The sequence below is a fragment of the Protomyctophum parallelum genome (genome assembly GCF_964188405.1).
Source record: "Protomyctophum parallelum genome assembly, chromosome: 2".
In the NCBI taxonomy this organism is placed as follows: domain Eukaryota; kingdom Metazoa; phylum Chordata; class Actinopteri; order Myctophiformes; family Myctophidae; genus Protomyctophum; species Protomyctophum parallelum.
Genome location: NC_139699.1, coordinates 42,224,009 through 42,245,182, shown reverse-complemented (window position 1 = coordinate 42,245,182; position 21,174 = coordinate 42,224,009). Strand labels below are relative to the sequence as shown.

The 21,174-nt window shown below is 44.1% G+C and overlaps 1 protein-coding gene across 1 annotated transcript in view; it reads right to left on the bottom strand.

Moving 5' to 3' along the window:
- pcsk6 (proprotein convertase subtilisin/kexin type 6) overlaps positions 1-21,174 on the bottom strand; it is a 79,451-nt gene that overhangs the window by 36,465 nt on the left and 21,812 nt on the right. Inside the window, exons 7-11 of the mRNA XM_083792301.1 lie at positions 12,575-12,747; positions 10,138-10,350; positions 8,905-9,005; positions 6,734-6,837; positions 5,951-6,068 (exon numbers count right to left, since the gene is read on the bottom strand). Coding sequence (XP_083648427.1) covers positions 5,951-6,068; positions 6,734-6,837; positions 8,905-9,005; positions 10,138-10,350; positions 12,575-12,747 — 709 coding nt within the window. The remainder of the gene's footprint in view (positions 1-5,950; positions 6,069-6,733; positions 6,838-8,904; positions 9,006-10,137; positions 10,351-12,574; positions 12,748-21,174) is intronic.

The following is a 21,174-nucleotide window of genomic DNA, read 5'->3' as shown; positions in this document are numbered from 1 at the left end:
TTTTTTGTCCCACGATTTTGTAACCCATTTTTCACCCCTGTGTCAATCATCCTGTGATGTGATCCTGGGCTCTACACACCCTCCGCCAACCTAGGGAGAGCAACGGACTTAACTCATGCTTCCTTCATGCTTGAGTGTCCAAGTTGCTCCTTTACACCTGACAGGGGGGAGTTTCCCTGGTTGGACGTAGCGCGTGGAAGGAACACGTTATTCCAACCAGTTCCTTTCCCCTCCATCAGGCGCCCCGGCTGGCCAGGGGGAGGCAGTTTAGTGACCAGGATTACTGCATGTTTTTGTGAGGGTACCTACCCTAGGGGACACGGGGAGAATATGCAAACTCCACACAGAAAGGCCCTTTCGCCAACCCCGCCTTCGGGTATGGGCACTGATGGCGCGGAGGAGGAAACACGCCGCCAGCACCCACAGCGCCCCGAGCGGGAATCGAACCCAGGACCTTCTAGCTGTGAGGTGACAGCACTACCAACTGTGCCACCGTGCCCCACCGTGCGTTTTGTTTTGGGAAGGTCAGAACTCGGGGTGGGACGATATGGCTACGTCACAATACGACATCTGTGACGATATTAGGCCCTCAATACTGATAGTATCACGATATTCGATATATTGCGATGTTGCGGTATTCAATACATGCGACTCTTTTTGATACAGAGACAGTCATGGGCGGCAAGACTAAAGGAGTTTGCACACAGAGCGTGTTTTTTTTCGTGCGTTTTGTGGATCCGAAATCAGCACAAAAAAAACGTCACGCAAAAAACATCCTTGCAGTGTGAGTGAGATGCGAATTATTTAAATTAGTAGCAATCCCATTGATCTATGAGTGTTCAATGATCCAATCTGAACACTCAGTTGATCTGATCATTTTCAAACATGTTTGATATTTATCTGGATGGCTATACTGTATGGAACAGCACAATCGGGGAAAAAGACAGATGCAAGGGAGGGGGGCAATGCCGTCAGCACACTGATCACACACACGTGCGCACACGCACACGCGTGTGTGTGTGTGTGTGTGTGTGTGTGTTGAGCATGACGTTAAACTGCTCCGTTGTAATTACCATCGTTAATTTAGTGGGTGCAGATTTAAGATGCATTTGCAACCTCTGTGGACACTGTGTGCTTCAACACCAAGCTTGCATACTACAAGGCACTGCTCACCCATGGAGTATACCAACAGCCGGTGCTGGTTGGTGGACCTTCCCATGAGCAGCTACTGGGAAGAGAGGCGTTGGACCTGGCCTTCTAGCGGTGTGTCCGTCCGCTGTCGGAACAACAGTGGGTGGATTTTGGGCCCATCGGATCAGCCACGCTACCGGGAACGATATGACACCGGGCGGCGATGCAGGAGTGGACTGGGACATTGTTTCCTCTGGTGGTCCAGCCTGAGACATACCCGCGGACTGGTTGTTGGAGGGGTTTTCGAACTTAGGATGCTTGCCTACACTACTTGGGCCCATGGATTGCTGGGTGACATGACATTCTTGTTGTATCGCGAGTCGCGACATATTCCTTGATTTTGTGGATGTAACTTTGCTGCACCTGAACTATGTATGTCCTTGTATGCAGCTGTCTCTGCATTATTGTCTGTTTCTAGCGAAAATTTAACTCTCTCAGTCAGTCAGGACCATAGACTGTAAACAAATATGGACAAAGCGTTCTCCGGGTCTGATATGGACGAAAGATGTCAGTAAATCGCCATCTTTCTAGATCCGTTTGGGCCCAGCTGGACATTGGCTGGCCCAGACAACGAGGCGGGACTTCCCCTCTTCTTCTTCGTTGGTTTTTATTTTGACTCGAGCGGGGGGGTGGTCCCGATCATAGACTGCAACGGTAGCCACGCCCCTCAGAACATACTCGACTTTATGTGTCTTAACCCATTCAAGGACGGGAACCTCTTTTGGTGTTTTAAGCATTATGTTACACTTTACTGTAGCTATTGAAAAATAGCAGATACAAGCACCGAGTGCCACGCTACGAGCTTGTAGATCTGCTATTTTGTGAAATGTGTGCAAATCTTTTAATATATATATTCTTTCACCGCGAACTGTTTAACTCAAATATTTGCTTCTGGGGGGGCTCCCTGAACAACATATTTTCATGGGGGTCAGCAGCCAATTACATTTTGGGTTCACCTTAGCTTTAAAACATATTATATTAAACTTTAGCTGTTGAAAAATAGCAGACCTGCAAGCTCTCAAGAAAAAGAATTAGACTGTGAAAATGTGTGCAAATCTTTGAATATATATTATTTCCCAGTGAACGTTTTTTAACTCAAATCTTTGCTTCTGGGTGGTACCTAGAACAACATATTTTCAGATGGGGGTCTGTGGCCAAGCAATCTTCAATCACAACAATCTTCGTTTCTACTCTCACCTATGGTCATGAAGTGTGGGTCATGACCCAAAGAATAAGGTCGCGAATACAAGCGGCCGAAATTAGGTGGCTGGCATCTCCCTTAGATAGGGTGAGAAGTTCAGTCACACGAGAGAGACTCGGACTAGAGTCACTGCTTCTTCGCCTGGAAAGAAGCCAGCTTAGCTGGTTCGGGCATCTGGTTAGGATGCCTCTCGGACGTCTCCCTAGGGAGGTCCTTGAGGCACATCCCACTGGGGCAGGCCAAGGCGCAGTTGGAGGAAACACATCGGCTCACTGGCCTTGGAACGTCTCCGGATCCCCCAGGAGGAAGTCACTAATGTCTGGAGAGGGAAGTCTGGAACACTCTGGTGGAGCTGTTGCCCCCAGCGACCTGACTACGGATAAGTGGTTGAAGATGGATGGATGGATGGTCTGTGGCCAAATACATATACTTTTTTGGGTCCTTGACATGAAACATGAAACAGGTTTGTCATGATTTAGAAGAATGTGGTCCTCAGGTCTCAATGGCTTAATGGCGCCCGCTGGGCCACGACAGAGACAGCGGGGGACGCCACAGAGTGTGCTCATAGTTTTTGGAAAGCGATTCGAGTGGGGATGGTGATTGGTTTAGTCTGATTGGGAATTTGCAGTGTGGCCAGGTTTCTATGCGAAAGATTGTAACTGGATAAAAAGGCAATAAAAACAGAGCCCCATTTGGCTGGAAATAACAGTAGGGACGATGTGTTGTAAAATCATTTTAACATCGATGTGCTGTAAAATCATCTCAACATCACCACTGGTAAATTGTTCAGAGAATATAGGCTCTCTTTATTACTTCATTACACCCAGCATTTTCACCTCATACATTTAGTCTACAGGGTAAATAAGATATTTTGTTTTCACAATCTTTAAAAGCTAATGATTCATGACTGCAGCACTGTGATGTCTTTGTTGCCTCGCTTTACAATGTGGAGCGTTGGACAACCGTTTCATCATGTAAATGTAGTGGAGTAAAAAGTACAATATTTGCCTCTTAGATCTTAGTCGAGTAGAAGTATTGGAAATCAGAAATACTCAAGTAAAGTGCAAATACCTCAAAATTGTAGTTAAGTACAGTACTTAAAGGACCACTTCACCACTTTTCAACCTATCTTCATTTAATTGGTCCTCATTAATGTTCATGATAAAATGCTGTGTCTCATTGGAGGGCTGTGGGCAGCTGTGGGCAGTTCAGAAAACCGTCCACCAGTGACCTCATCGATGGGGAATCCAAGCTAATAGAAACTGCAGGCTTTCTATTCCTGAAAAGTTGCAATGTGAAAATAGAAGTAAAATTAAATAAAAAATAAATCTGAACAGCGTGTTCTGCGTTTTGTTTTTCGGGACAAATCACGGAAAAAAATTATCGGCCTAACGTCAGGTCACCCAACAGGCCAACAATGACTAGGAAGAAGGAAAAAAAACATTAAATGTGCAATGTGTTCTGTGTCTGTCGTCATGGCTAACATTTCGGAGGAATTTTGGCAACCATTTGCCACTATAAAGACTCTACACGGGTGGGGGAGTGAAGTGTTGTCTTTAAGAGGCAATGAAAACAAACATCTCCACCGTTGTGTTTCTCTAAAGATGTGTGCTCGTATATATATACAAGCCCAGTTTAATGATGGGTTGAATTGAAGTTCAATGTCCTCTTGGAATCACACAGAGACAGTAAAACGTACAAACATTGTATACAGTACCATTCATCTCCATTAAACACAATAAACCCAAAACGCTGCACAAAACATAATTATTATTATTATCCACTCTACAACGCAGAAAATCGGTCGTGCAATATGCAGTGAATAAGACCTTTCACACTTGAATTGTATCCAGACATGAATTGCACAGGGGATGGCTTGTTTACAGGTTTGAACGTGTTATATGAATTAAATCTTGAACTCACTAGCAGACTTAAGGGCCTTAGGGGACTTAAGAGCTCACACTTTAGCACTATAACTGTAATAACTATCAAATATATATAGTTTTAAAAATAAAGTACATCTATATTTATCCACCCTCTCCTCATTTTTAACCTTTTGAGTGCTCGGATCGCCACCTTGTCTTTAGTATTAAATTATCTTTATTACTTTCCACCACTGTTCTCAAGTACAGTATACAAGACTGAAATGTATTCCAAATGCATTCACATCACAGGCAGTTATGTGAGCTGGGTGTGTAACAAACGCCCACGGGGACGATAATATGACGATGCGAGGGAATTAATTTGTTATTTCAGTGAACGATGGTGATAGTGTAGTTTCGCCTCAGGTGTCTTCTATTATTAAAACGAAGGACAGACAATATAGTATGGGTTTTCTAAAAAGGTGAAGCCTTATGAAGATACAACAGCGCTAAGCGTCTACCACTTGCCATGAGCATGATCTCTTTTAATAAAGTTTGTTTTGACTGCATATTAAAAATATTATGTAAACTTCAACAATGCATTATCTATGATAGGGATATTATGGGGTCATTTGTTAAAGAGACAAACGCTACTAAGGCTTTGCAGTAGGACAATGTGTGTCAATTAAGGAATGTACATTAACTGTTGGTAATATTCATAGCAGCACCAAGGAGCAGAAAAAGGATCAGAGGTAAGTTGAGACCATTTACGGTATACACAGTGGTGTGCACAGATAGACACTAGGGGGTGCTAGAGCACCCCCTGCCCATTTCCCTCGGGACAAATGTGGCCTTTTGGGGGGAAAGTGTGTACACTGTACAGTATGTGGACCATGGTGACATTGATCAATTCTCGATAAAAAACCTTCTAATATATTATTTAGGCCCAAAAAACTATAAATCTCACACTATTAAGGCAACCGGCCGGTTCCACGTGGTGCACAAGGTGCCCTTTTTTCCCCTTTAAATGTCTGTGCACGCCACGTACGGTATAATGTCACACAGATACCAAGACAGAACTCTGCACTGCGCTGGACACGCCGGCATGATTAGTGTCACTCGCTGCCGAGACACCTTTGTCTCCACCAGGCCGAAGGCATGGGGAGAGTATGTTTTGCACTCCGTCCGTCCGTCCGTCCGTCCATGTGTGTGTGTGTGTGTGTGTGTGTGTCACACACACTGACTGTTCTTTTGGACCCGTGGCCGAGGCACATGTGCCCTGAGGGAGATATTTTCTAGTTTCCAATGCACTCGTTGCCAAGAAGGTATTTTTATAATTATATTTATTGATTCAGAATGATCTCTCTGATATCCACCGTCTAGCAGCGTCCCCGTCGCTAGGTAACGCTTGGTTACGTGGTCCGTCAATGAAATGACTCCTCGCCGTCTGCCGCCATATTAGGGTGATCTTAAAACCCTATTTTGTCTGAATCGGTGAACCAATATTATCCAGTGCATTGCTCCATGCGGCACCCGCCCCTCTAGACCAGAAAGCACTCTGGCTGCGGCCAGGCTAACTTTAGGCAATGTTGCATCTGGTTGCATCTCACCTGCCAGACATGCTCATTATCGCACCTGGGCCGTCGGTCAGATGTGCGCGTACAGGTGTGCTGGGCTCGTTAAGTCGTTATCTCACCTGGGCCGTCTGTCAGATGTGCGTGTACAGGTGTGCTGGGCTGGAACGCTCCTCCACTTCTTAGCCTCGACCACCATGGCCTCTGCATCAACCAGTCCAAAACCATACAGGTGGCTGACTGGAAGAAATTACCCAGAAACATTACATCACTGGAGGAAATGACCTAGAAACATTACATCACTGGAAGAAATGAGAAACATTACATCACTGGAATAAATGACCTAGAAACATTACATCACTGGAAGAAAATGAGAAACATTACATCACTGGAATAAATGACCTAGAAACATTACATCACTGGAAGAAATGACCTAGAAACATTACATCACTGGAAGAAATGACCTAGAAACATTACATCACTGGAAGAAATGACCTAGAAACATTGCATCACTGGAGGAAATGACCTAGAAACATTACATCACTGGAAGAAATGACCTAGAAACATTGCATCACTGGAGGAAATGACCTAGAAACATTACATCACTGGAAGAAATGACCTAGAAACATTACATCACTGGAGGAAATTACCTAGAAACATTACATCACTGGAAGAAATGACCTAGAAACATTACATCACTGGAAGAAATGACCTAGAAACATACATCACTGGAGGAAATTACCTAGAAACATTACATCACTGGAAGAAATGACCCAGAAATGACCCAGGTGGCTGTCTGGAAGAAATTACATCGGCACAGGTGGGTTTAGTACAGGCACCTAAATACGAGAAATCTCAAACAGATTGAGTTAAGGTCTTGAATGGTTGAGTGGTTAGCAAGTTACCTCTGTGTCCAGCTGCGTTGGTCTTCCAGTCGTTGGCTTTCAGATGGACAGGTCTGGAGGTCTTCACTAGCAGGTGCTGTACATCTCTCCATGAGATCAGAGGGCTGCAGTACAGTACAAGTACATCATTTATACAGTACACAAGTACAGTACACAGTAAATATACAGTAAATACATCTCACCATGAGATCAGAGGGCTGCAGTACACAGTACATACTTTATCTATCTACAGTACAGTACACAGTACATACTTGATCTATCTAGGACAGACTGCGCGGTCTACTTTCTTTTGACATGGTGATAGTGATATCATTGCTGAAGTCTATCCAATACGACCAACGTATATGGTTGGTATGAAATAATCTTTTTTTTTACTGAAAATGGGCCATCCTGGGATGAATGGATACGTGCCAAACAGCCTGGTATACACTGCGTCATGATTCTGAAGCTTCAAGGAAAGGATGGTGTTGACTTTTTACAGCAGTGGTTCCCAAACCTTTTCATGTCAAGGACCCCCAAATTGACACTAATCAGCCCGTGGACCCCCATTAGTGGACCCCCACGGCCCAGGCCGGAAACTACTATCCTCTGAGTCTCAAGTTTGTATTCATATTGTATCTCAGGGCAAATGAAAAAGTTATTTACCCCTAGAGCACTAAACACGGGTGATTTTCAACCGGACGATTACATTTTTGTAATTTTCATAATGTTGCTCATGTCTGAGGTGGGTGGGTCTTTCAGTACCTCCATGATGCTCAGTGACATCATAATGTTGCTCATGTCTGAGGTGGGTGGGTCTTTCAGTACCTTCATGATGCTCAGTGACATCATAGAAGTTTCCCTGCCCACATCCCTGGTTTTTCCTACAGGCAGGTAGGTGTTCGGGTGAATTTCATCCGTGTTTAGTAAGTAAGTAAGTAAGTCAATTTTATTTATATAGCACTTCTCACAGAGAAAACTCTGTGCCGAACCCTTTAAAAAATAAAATAAAAGACATGTTGGGGGGGGGGGTTTCAATTCTCTCTCTCTCTCTCTCTCTCTCTCTCTCTCTCTCTCTCTCTCTCTCTCTCTCTCTCTCTCTCTCTCTCTCTCTCTCTCTCTCTCTCTCTCTCTCTCTCTCTCTCTCTCTGTCACAAGTCTGTTTCAAAGGAAACCAGCAACTCACCAAACGTCGTTGTATCGGACCAATGTTAAAAGCTGCCTTGGAGCTCAACCATTACATACACATCCGTAAATATACGGACCTAGCAGAAAAATAATTAATGATCCGTTTAATTGTGCCGAGCAGGGAGAAAAATGTAGCAGAGCCGAACGCCAAGATAAAATATTACATGCACATGTATATTCATTCTATAATAAATATTGGTTAAATCTAATCGTGAGTTATCCGACTGAACTGTTTTTACAAACTTTTAAGAAAGGGAGAAATGGAGAAATGTGCTACATTCACGGAAGGTGAAGTATAGTGTCTGTGAAAGCATCGCACGGCACGGCGCACATTCATAAAGCAAGCTTCACTTAATGCCATCTGGGCGGGAACCCCTTTTGGTGTTTTAAGCATTATGTTATACTTTAGCTATTGAAAAATAGCAGATCTACAAGTTCATAGTGCGGCACTGAGTGCCGCACTACAAGCTTGTAGGCCTGCTATTTTAGAAAAATCGTGAAAATGCGGCGCAAATCTTTGAACATATTCTTTCAGACTGAACATTTTTAAGTCCCTGGAACAACATATTTTCAGATGGGGGTCGGCGGCCAATTACATAATTTTGGGGGGTCCTTGACATGAAAATGTTTGAGAACCACTGACCTAGAAAACTGTCAGAAGGCATTTGTAGAATCGTCCTCAGGTCTAAATGGGTTAATCCCATCCGTTACAAACCCGACAGGAGGGCCTCGGTACATCACTCATATCAACTGAATATTAATAAGCAAAGAGTTACGCTGACAGCCTGTAGTGAAGCTATGAACAATATGGCTCTGCAATTAATTTATCCACTAATTAAGGAGATAGATGAGTGATCGTGAGACGTCGCGGCAATCTGCAATCAACATTATAAGACTTCATCATAAATAAAACAGCGGGATTAGACCGAAACAGACGTACAGGAGACAGATTGAGAGAGACAGACAGAGACAGAGACAGAGACAGAGACAGAGACAGTACTGACTTGGCCTCCAGAGCGAGAGCGATGACCCCGGCCACGATGGGAGCAGAGACGGACGTTCCAGTGTGGCTGTCGGTGCAGCGATGTCGCAGGTCTGTGGTCACCTGAGATTAAAAAAACATTCACACATTACACCGTACATCATAATACATCATCTCATTCCGGCCAATCTCAGTTTGCGTCCCCACCTTCGTCTTCAATGTCTGTGTTTACACAAACACTCAAAATTGTCCATTCATTGTCAATGGAATTTAATGTTTGTGCTGGGACAAAAATTTGGTTACATACACCAAAACCCATCCAAAATCAGGAGGGTTTATAGTTTTCAAATGCACAGATTTGTAACCTTGTTTCGAAAAGTGCTCAATAAATAAAATGTACTTACTATAGTAACCTTTTCGGCACATTTCATTGTTACGGATTAGGACTGTTCCGTTTCATTTGATGGCTGCCAATGTGGAACATGAGCCCCGCCCCCATGACAAAACACTGACAATTTTGCATTAAAGGGTCCTAAAATAGAATGTAGTAAAAAGTGTGTTTATGCTGGAGCACATTAACGGCTGCTTGTTAAACATTATGAGGGATGGGAGAAGGACAGCAGAGAGACACTCTGTGTGTGTGTGTGTGTGTGTGTGTGTGCGTGTGTGTGTGTGCGTGCGTGCGTGCGTGCGTGCGTGCATGCGTGCGTGCGTGCGTGCGTGCGTGCGTGCGTGCGTGCGTGCGTGCGTGCGTGCGTGCGTGCGACCATGCGACCATGCGTGCATGTGTAGAAGACCGTGCCCGATGATGTAAACGGAGATGTCGCTCCTTCACTCTCCTTCAATGGGTCTGGTTTCGACAAACATTCTTCGTCACAGTTTTAGTAGACAGTGTCAGTAGACAAAACCAGTGGTTCCCAAACTTTTTCATGTCAAGAACCCCCAAATTGACACTCATTAGAGTTACAGACCCATAAGAGTCCATTTGGTTCCTAACTATCATTTAGCATGGGGACCCCATGGAACTCCCTCAAGGACCCCTGGGGGTCCCCGGACCCCACTTTGGGAACCACTGGATTAAATCATCAACACTGATCCAGTACTCAATATCTTGAGGTCGTAAGACTCAGTACTCACTATCTTGAGGTTGTAGAACTCAGTACTCACTATCTTGCGGTCGTAGGACTCATACTCACTATCTTGAGGTCGTAGGACTCAGTACTCACTATCTTGCGGTCGTAGGACTCATACTCACTATCTTGCGGTCATAGAACTCTCCGCTGCTGTAGGTGGTGGCGAGGGTGGAGCTGCACACCTCCAGGTACCAGGGCCGGTTGCCGTTCTCCGTGGCGGAGGAGATGGAGATGGTGTAGATGCTGTTGATGTAGCCGTCGCACGAGCAGTGGTCTCCGACGCGACCGCCGTTGCCCGACGCCCACACGAAGATGGAGCCCAAGCCTTTACGTCCCTGCATGTGGAACAAGGTTTAAACAGCAAGTGGTTCCCAAACTTTCCCGGCAAGACACTAATTTACACTAATTACCCTGTGTACGTCCATTTGAAAAGATATGCCAGGGACCCCCCATAAGAGAAGATTTGTACGGTTCTAGCAGAGATTCTCAACCCGTTTAATTTCAAGGACCCCCAGTTTGACATGCATTAGTCTACGGACCCCCATTTAATGGCATTTCTATCTCTCCCCAATTTATATTGTAAAAGCTATGTTAATTAACGGGTCCATTTGGTTCCATTTGTACACTCTCAGAGTTACAGACCCATAAGGGTCCATTTGGTTCCAAACTATTATTTAGCTGGGGACCCCCTGGAACTCCCTCAAGGACCCCCTGGGGGTCCCCGGACCCCACTTTGGAAACCGCCGATATAGAGCACAATAAGAGGACAATAACATGGGGTCATCTTAGAATAGTCTCATATGAGCATCGTGGTCCAAAAATAACTGTCGGGGAGCAAGGTGGGTCTGTATCGTTTACGACATTCACTCCTATTTATATATTTGTCATATTTGATACAGTACCGTTTCTGGCGAAATGTTACCTCATTCAGCAGCATTAACATTAGTGCTTTCTCGCCGTCTAGACTCTTCATATGCATTATCAAACCGCCGGGATCATTTGTTTAATTTTGTTCTTATTTGATGCGATATAAAACAGTGGAAACTAGAAAAAGTGCCCTTCCGGGCACAGGTCTCCACCAGGTTATCCACAGATCCGTGCAGTTAGAGGTAAAAACACTTTTCGGCCAGTTATAGCGCCACCTTGAGGCTGAGTTGAAATTGTTCATGTGGCATTTCGTCCTCGGCCTAGTGGGAATGTGGGTGCACAATTTCACGGAAATCACGCGATGTGTTCATGATTTGCAGCATTTTGTTTGAAACTGAGCACTCCTGTGAACTTTGGAAGCCAATCTTAACCAATCAGGATGGAGTCTGATAAATCTGAAAGACCCTTTTCGTTGAATGGCTCTAGAGAGACTGTGTACCAATTTGCGTGATGTTTGGACAAAATCTGTAGGTGTACTGTGCAAAAACTTGTTTTGCACAAAGCGGCCTCCTGGTGGCGCTATAACAGGCTGTTCTGGAAAGTTTGGGGCAGAGGTTCATCGTTGGCATCCAGGGAGTGTGTGTGCAAAATATGGCATCGACCGGGTTAACGGTGGGCGAGATTAGCTGTTCACGGACACACACACGGACACACACACACACGGACACACACACGGACGGACGGAGTGCAAAACATACTCTCCCCACATGCCTTCGGCCTGGTGGAGACAAAAAGAGTCAACCCAGTCCCAGATAGGACGTGCAAATTATGTCAGACTTAGGTCCTCTATCACCAATGCTGTATACACAGTTAAATCTATATACCAATGCTGTATACACAGTTAAATCTATATACCAATGCTGACTGTATACACAGTTAAATCTATATAACAATGCTGTATACAGTAGTTAAATCTATATAACAATGCTGTATACACAGTTAAATCTATATAACAATGCTGTATACACAGTTAAATCTATATAACAATGCTGTATACACAGTTAAATCTATATAACAATGCTGTATACACAGTTAAATCTATATAACAATGCTGTATACACAGTTACATCTATATAACAATGCTGTATACAGTAGTTAAATCTATATAACAATGCCGTATACAGTTAAATCTATATACCAATGCTGTATACAGTTAAATCTATATACCAATTGCTGTATACACCGCAAGAGTATGCAAATGTAACATTTGTAAACTGTTAAGATGGCCTCGGGTCATTATAACCCATTTTGGGTGGGAAAACCCCTTTTGTTGTTTTAAGCATTATGTTATACTTTAGCTATTGAAAAATAACAGATCTACAAGCGCATAGCGCGGCCGCGCTACGAGCTTGTAGGTCTGCTATTTCTGAAAAATCGTGAAAATGTGGCCCAAATGTTTGAATATATTCTTTCAACGCAAACGTTTTTAACTCAAATCTTTGCTTCTGGGGGAGTCCCTGAAACAACATATTTTCAGATGGGGCCCGGTGGCCAAATACAGATAATTCTAGGGGTCCTTGACATGAAAAAGGTTGAGCACCACTGACAGAAACATAGGTTTTTCAGAAAACTGTCAGGATTTAGAAGTCTTTTCTTCTTCTTTTTTTACAATCGTCCTCAGGTCTAACTAACCTTTTTGATGCCCATCTCGAAGGCCTGTTTGGCCAGGGGCCCGGGGCCGTCCACCGTCTTGCCGTCATCATCTGGGCCCCAGCTGGCGCTGTAGATGTCTATGTAGTCCGGTCTGATGCCCAGAGACTTGGCCTCCACGATGTCCGTCACATCTCCATCCAGCATGCGAATACCTGAATGCATCATAAATGGCAAATGGTGCATTTATATCGCGCCTTTATCCAAGGCGCTTTACAGAGATTGGGTGAATTTGTGCATTACATTCACCCATTCACTCACACCAAATGCCAGAGGAAACCATGCCAAGGCACCAACCTGCACATCAGGAGCAATTAGGGGTTCATCATAACCTTTATTTAGGCCCTCGTTGTCAATGTAGCAGAAACAAAATACAAAAATTACAAAATTAAATATATGCATCAGAATACAGAAAATGCTGAAAACTAGAACTATAAAAGATAGAGAATTAAAACAGTTACATGTTGAACTAAAGTGCTGGAAATCATTTCCCTGAATTTACCCAAGGAGGGCAGAGCAGGAGCTCATTCCAATCAAATGCAGGAGCACCGGCAGAGAATGCTGCCTTGCCCCACTTTGTGTTAGCAAAAGTTCAGAGTCTTGCTCAAGGACACTTCGACACTAACTCGGGGGGAGCCCGGGTTTGAACTGGGAACCTTGTGGTTGCCATCCGGTCACTCTACCCTCGAGCCACTGCCGTCCATTATTAACAACTTTTGTGATATTAGTCTGGCTTATTAGCCAGGCTAATTAACAACATGTAGCCTGCAGTAATATACATGTATGCATATGGCTCTCATTCTGTTTTATCCATTTATATACACTAGTCCTTACCCGTTCTGAATATATGAACAGCAAATTATGTTCAGTGTGGGGAATTGTTTACAGATGGTCTTGGGAAGTTGGGTTGGGCATAAAAGTGGATATGGATATGTTGCTGGGTGTCCAAGCGATAACGAAATTAGGTCAAAATTCTGCTAAATATTACGTAAATTAAATCATGATGTATGATGATAAGAGTGCCCCTCACTTCACACAGGTGTAATTTTTCTTTAATAAAGTGATATGAGGTAGGGGCAGGCAATATGACAAAATATTATATCACAATATCTTTTCATAAATGATCACAATATTGATCATCATATTTTTATATAATCTATATAATCAATTTGTTTTTATACTGATAGACTATTAGTTTGGTATGCAGATAGATAGATAGATAGATAGATAGATAGATAGATAGATAGATAGATAGATAGATAGATAGATAGATAGATAGATAGATAGATAGATAGATAGATAGATAGATAGATAGATAGATAGTGCGTGGCTGCAAGCTGTTTCACCCACGTTTGGTTAAAAGTTATATCAAGTGATGTTTTAACATTACAAACTTTCTAAATAACTTTAGTATTCAACCGTTTTAACGTGTCGGGGTCCTAGCAAGTCCTTCTGTCTTCTGTGCTACCCTGCTTTGTTCGCTCCGCTGCTGAGTGCTGACAGAGAAGAGAACTGAGCAGCAACACAGGGAGGGGCGGTGCGGTGGGAGCAAAGGGACAGATCTTCAAATGAACGCATTGAGCCTCGACACGTTGTTAGCTTGTAGCTCTGCTCTTTTTGGCAAACGACATCGCCAAAAACAAATATAAATTTCGGTATAGAACCGTGACAATAGAATGTGCACTTGCTGTAGACAGAGACTTGTCTTTATCACGATTGAATGGTCAAATCCTGTAGTCGCACCTGTGCTACAAATGTAATTTTACAACTTGCACAGTGATATTTTTAGTCGCAAATGCGAGTACCTAGTCGCACTGTCGAGCCCTGGGAATAGCTGTAGTATGCGTCTGTCGTCTGAGTTGTTTTCCCTGTGTGGTCAGATGGCTGCCTGGGGGCGGTGTGAAAAAGGGTAGGTGCCTCTGTGCTGGTGGAGAAGTGTGACGATTATGACGTCACAGCAACTTTGCCCGTGGGATCGTGTGGTGATGTAAAAACAATATCTGTACATACAATAAAATGTAGCCTAGCTGGATTCTGGGAGCGTGCAGATTTTTTTTGGCATGGAGAGATGTGTGCTAATAGTGTGGCTCGGTCGGAGATAGACCACGGACAAATAAACGGGTTTTTATTCACTAATAAATTCATTATTAATCTTATTGAAAGAATGGCTCCGTTAAGACCTCCATATTGGCCCAGGCCGTAGCGTAACGGTCTGGGCACCGGACTGGTGATCCAGTCGCGGTGTGCCGCGGGTTCGACTCCCGAACCCGACACGGCCTTTACCGCATGTCATCCCCCCATCTCTCTCCCGTTTCCTGTCAGCCTACTATCTGTCCCTTAAAAAATCAATAAAAGGCGTAAGCCGCAAAAAAATATATAAAAATAAAAAAAAAGACCTCCATATTATTATGGTCAATGCCTGTGTGAAAAGTGGGAGCGATTGGTGCAGGCAATGAGGAGATACGCCGGTGTTTCTGACATTCATTCATTCATTCATTGTTAGAATTATAGTATGATGATGATGATGATGATGATGATGATTATAGTATGATGATGATGATAGTATGATGATGATAGTATGATTATAGTATGATAAAACAGATATATATGGGACCAAGTTTGTGACATACTATCAAACCCAACGTGCGTCCCAACCTCAGAAACCTTGGCGTCAATTTTGACCAATCAATGCATCTCGACAACCACATCAAATCAGTTACCCGGACATGCTTTTTCCACCTCAGAAACATCGCCAATCTTAGATCAATAGTCTCATACTACTCGGAACTGGAACTCATAATCCACCCATTTGTATCATCACGCCTGGACTATTGCAACTCTCTTTTCACCTGTCTAAATAAATCCTCCATGGACCGCCTCCAACTGATCCAAAACTCTGCAGCCAGACTTCTAACCAGAACCAGCAGACGGTCTCACATCACATCATCCTGGCCTGAGGCCTCCCTGCACTGGCTTCCTGTGAATTTCAGGGTCCAGTTTAAGGTACTGGTGCTCACTTTTAGAGCTATGGTCAGGCCCCGGATTACCTGGTAAAAACGTTATGTGCCCAGAAGGGTCCTTAGGTTACAAACATCATCATCAAATCGAACGACACTCTCATCGCTGACGAGCTTGACGCGGCCAACTACTAAAACATCTTCTTTACAAACAGCAACAACGCTGGTTAACAAACGGCCCTCGATCCCGCTCTGGGCGATTTGGTGTAGAGCACATCAAAGCTTTCTACAAAAACCTAGGTGAATGCAAATATAGAGCTATGTAACACTGTTACTGAACAAACACTCTATAGCAATGATTACTGTCACAATATAGAGCTATTTAACACTGTTACTGAACAAACACTCTATAGCAATGATTACTGTCACAATATAGAGCTATTTAACACTGTTACTGACCACACACTCTTCAAAGATTACTGTCAAAATATAGTGATTAACAAAAAAACGTTTTGTTTCAACCAAAACAAATATCACTTAGCCTGCCTTTAACCAGACATTAATTCAGAAAATAATTGCCATAAGAACTGTATAAATACTGTATGTTACAGTATCTGGGACGTAACATTCTACAGCCACAGACACACAGCTCTGCTCTATAGTTCTCATATTTGGTTTGGGATCCTCACTGTTTTTGTCCTCAAACAACCCTGAGCGATTGTTAATCACATTTTAGTGTTTATTTGCACCAAGCTCCATGAGTTAACGCACACATGCTGTTCATTTTAGAATAATTGGGAATCCTTAAGGAGAAGAGGAAAACATTCTAAAAGGAAACGTTCTGAACCTCAAGCTAGACGTAGGCATAATAATCACTGTTTTTGAAAAAATATTTTCTGTCAATCACAGACTGGTCAAAACTATATACCACTGAATTCTATTGGTTACCTAGAGGTCTAAAGGTACCACACATGCGTGCGTGCGTGTGTGCGTGCGTGCGTGCACGTGTGTGCTGTGCTGTGCATATGCGTGTGTCATGTGTGTTGCACGTGCATGCAATCATGCAATAGAGGCATGCTTGTCCCCTAATAAGATGTCTAGTGTAAGTGGAGCGACTGTGACTGTGCTTACGTATATTTTGGGCTGTGAGCTACACTGCAGCTTTCATCCATTTGATGTTTGAACACCTCTCTGATCAACAGACCTCTCTATTAGGGCTACTTCTGAACATCAACGGACCTCTCTATTAAGCCATTTAGGCCTGACGTCGAACTTTTAAAGAAATATTCAAAATCTGTCTTCTGAAATACTGTATGTTTCTGTATCAGTAGTGCTCAATATTTCATGTCAAGGACCCCAAAAACGATATGTAATTGACCTCCCCAGAAGCAAAGATTTGAGTTAAAAATGTTCACTCTGTAATAATATAGTATATTCAAAGATTTGAGGCACATTTTCACGATTTTTCAAAAATAGCAGACCTATATGTTCATGAGCTATGAAATTGTAGATCTGCTATTTTTCAATAGCTAAAGTATAACATAATGCTTTAACACACCAAAAGGGGTTCCCGTCAAAAATGGGTTAAGCCTAATTCTGAACAGGCAGCACATCAACGGATTGGGACTAATTCCCAAACAAACTCCAGTTCATATGTTGCTCCGTTCAAAATTGATTTCTTTGGGGTTCCAAAACAGAGCAAAGCAAACACATTTCACACAGTTTAGGTGACTGAGTCATGTGTGCCCAAGGCTAATTATAGAGAGAGAGACGAGGATCACAAGGATCACCTCAAACGGAGCTTGTTCCGACAGTAGAAAATAGCTCTAAACTTAGCCTAAAGAAAGTCTGTCTGTCTGTCTGTCTGTCTGGCTGGCTGACCAACAAAGTTTTTGTTGCCCTGCAAATTGTAAATTTCACTAAACTTGTAAATTGTAAATTTCACTAAACTTGTAAATTGTACATTTCACTAAACTCACCCCACACAGCCGTCAATTTTTTTTTGTACTATCAAATCTGACCGTGGACTACTGAATCAAATGAATGCTTACATCTTACCGTAGGTCTACTCTGGAGTCCTGAACTGGCGCAAATGTTTTCAACAGTGAGAAAAGAGTGGCGCTGCATGGCTGATGACGTACGTGGCTACGTAACAACAGGTGACGTTATGAAATACTGGGGCGGATCCTTAGGAATCTGGACCATAGAGTAATAAAAGGATAGAGACCGAAGGATAGAGACCCCCCCCCCCCCCCCCCCCATATTAATTTCAATAGAAGTTGCTCAGTGGCGTTTTGAAGCACCCGGAAGACTGCCGGAAGTATAATTATAACTCAATGGCTGGAGCGGGCGGAAGTTTAGCCTAGCCTAGCCCCGGACTTCAAATTTGAGGTCCGGGCTTACGTACGTGACGTCATGAACATCCGTCCACCTCCATGAAAGTGCTGCAATTGCACATTTCACCAGTACTGTAGGTAGTGGCAGCTGGATAGCCTAACTGGGGGCTTGATCTGGACTGGAGACCCGTTTCAAGACCAAATATGAGGCCCCCATACACGTCTTGCTTGTGCATCGTTTGAAAGTGTCTGTGGCATATTTGAACTCTTTTTGATACAAATTGTTTTGTCTGTTCAATTACTCTCGACAATTGTGCAACAACAACACCTATCCTCATCCAGTCGTCCCTTCACAATAAAGTGTCTCCCCTTTACCTCGCAATGCCGCACATTTTAACAGGAAATAGGTGTAACTTAACATTGTGGGAGAGAACAAGTGAGCGAGAGAGACAGGGCGAGAGAGAGAGAGGGCCTCTGAGCAAGGGTGGGGGGCCTGAGGCCCCCTAGAGGGTGGAGGCCCGTTTCAATGGAAGCTGATGAAAGGCCTCCTATAAATACGAGTCAAACAGGAGGCTGGCCCAGACTGAGTAGCGAAGTGACAAAAACAAATCACGGAACGCAGTGAATCAGACTGGAACACAGGCTACCAAGTCACAGCATTTGGACCAACAATAATGGACTGCAGACTGTTGTAGTTCTAAAGGGTAGGACACTAAACAGCCCTCCATGTGCCAAGAGGCCATTCAGGACGGGAAAACCTTTTGGTGTTTTAAGAATTATTTTAAACTTGATCTGCTATTTGCGTGAAAAATCCTGAAAATGTGGCGTAAATCTTTTATATTCTTTCAGAGCAATCATTTTTAACTCATGTCTTAATTTGATATATACAATGATATATAATTTCTGGTGTCATTGACATGAAATAGTTTGAAAACCACTGATATAGAAACATAGTTTTTTTTTTCAGAAAACTGTCCTGGTGTCCCCTAGGGTAGGTACCCTCACATGTTCTCCTGGTGTCCCCTAGGGTAGGTACCCTCACATGTTCTCCTGGTGTCCCCTAGGGTAGGTACTCTCACATGTTCTCCTGGTGTCCCCTAGGGTAGGTACCCTCACGTTCTCCTGGTGTCCCCTAGGGTAGGTACCCTCACATGTTCTCCTGGTGTCCCCTAGGGTATAGGTACCCTCACATGTTCTCCTGGTGTCCCCTAGGGTAGGTACCCTCACATGTTCTCCTGGTGTCCCCTAGGGTAGGTACCCTCACATGTTCTCCTGGTGTCCCCTAGGGTAGGTACCCTCACATGTTCTCCTGGTGTCCCCTAGGGTAGGTACCCTCACGTTCTCCTGGTGTCCCCTAGGGTAGGTACCCTCACATGTTCTCCTGGTGTCCCCTAGGGTAGGTACCCTCACATGTTCTCCTGGTGTCCCCTAGGGTAGGTACCCTCACATGTTCTCCTGGTGTCCCCTAGGGTAGGTACCCTCACATGTTCTCCTGGTGTCCCCTAGGGTAGGTACCCTCACATGTTCTCCTGGTGTCCCCTAGGGTAGGTACCCTCACATGTTCTCCTGGTGTCCCCTAGGGTAGGTACACTCACGTTCTCCTGGTGTCCCCTAGGGTAGGTACCCTCACATGTTCTCCTGGTGTCCCCTAGGGTAGGTACCCTCACATGTTCTCCTGGTGTCCCCTATAGGGTAGTTACCCTCACATGTTCTCCTGGTGTCCCCTAGGGTAGGTACCCTCACATGTTCTCCTGGTGTCCCCTAGGGTAGGTACCCTCACATGTTCTCCTGGTGTCCCCTAGGGTAGGTACCCTCACATGTTCTCCTGGTGTCCCCTAGGGTAGGTACCCTCACATGTTCTCCTGGTGTCCCCTAGGGTAGGTACCCTCACATGTTCTCCTGGTGTCCCCTAGGGTAGGTACCCTCACATGTTCTCCTGGTGTCCCCTAGGGTAGGTACCCTCACTAAAAACATGCAGGTCTCTAAACTACCTCCCCCTGGCCAGCCGGGGTGCCTGATGGAGCGTAAAGGAACTGGTCGAATAACCTGTTCTTCCACACGCTACGTCCGGCCAGGGAAACTCCCCCTGTCAGGTGACAAGAAGCAGCCTGGACTCCTCATGCATAGCAGGAAGCATGAGGTCAGTCTGCTGCCCAAAGAAGTGTAGCGCACAAGATGACATTAGATAATTGACACTGGGTGAAAAAAACAATAACAGTAAAAATAACAGTCACTCTGGTCACTCAAAACAGTCACTCAAAACAGAGTGAATGTTATTGATTCTTAAAACACTCAATAGTGAAAACAAGACACATCCACAGAGCAGAACAGAACATTTCTAATACCTATCCTTGATTAATAACTTTCAAATCAAACCTGGAATGTTTTGCTTTCTTGCAACTACATTTATAACCTTATTGTCTCCACCAGGCCGAAGGCATGTGGGGAGAGTATGTTTTGCACTCCGTCCGTCCGTGTGTCCGTCCGTGTGTCCGTGTGTCCGTGTGTCCGTGTGTCCGTGAACAGCTAATCTCGGCCACCGTTAACCCGGTCGATGCCATATTTTGCACACACACTCCCTGGATGCCAACCATGAACCTCTGCCCCAAACTTTCCAGAACGGCCTGTTATAGCGCCACCAGGAGGCCGCTTTGTGCAAAACAAGTTTTTGCACAGTACACCTACAGATTTTGTCCAAACATCACGCAAATTGGTACACAGTCTCTCTAGAGCCATTCAACGAAACGGGTCTTTCAGATTTATCAGACTCCATCCTGATTGGTTAAGATTGGCTTCCAAAGTTCACAGGAGTGCTCAGTTTCAAACAAAATGCTGCAAATCATGAACACATCGCATGATTTCCGTGAAATTGTGCACCCACATTCTCACTAGGCCGAGGACGAAATGCCACATGAACAATTTCAACTCAGCCTCAAGGTGGCGCTATAACTGGCCGAAAAGTGTTTTTACCTCTAACTGCACGGATCTGTGGATAACCTGGTGGAGACCTGTGCCCGGAAGGGCACTTTTTCTAGTTTTATATTTGTAGCATAACCATGTGGCATGCTAACTCAGTACAGTAAAAAACAAACACATTGCAGATGAACATTTCATGTCCAGGAATCCATTCCTTTGCTTGGTGTTTTGTGTAAAGCACATTGAATTGCCTGGTTGTTGAAATGTGCTATACAAATACAACTGGCTGCCTGCAGGCAGACACCTGTCTGTCTGTCTGTCTGTCTGTCTGTCTGTCTGTCTGTCTGTCTGTCTGTCTGTCTGTCTGTCTGTC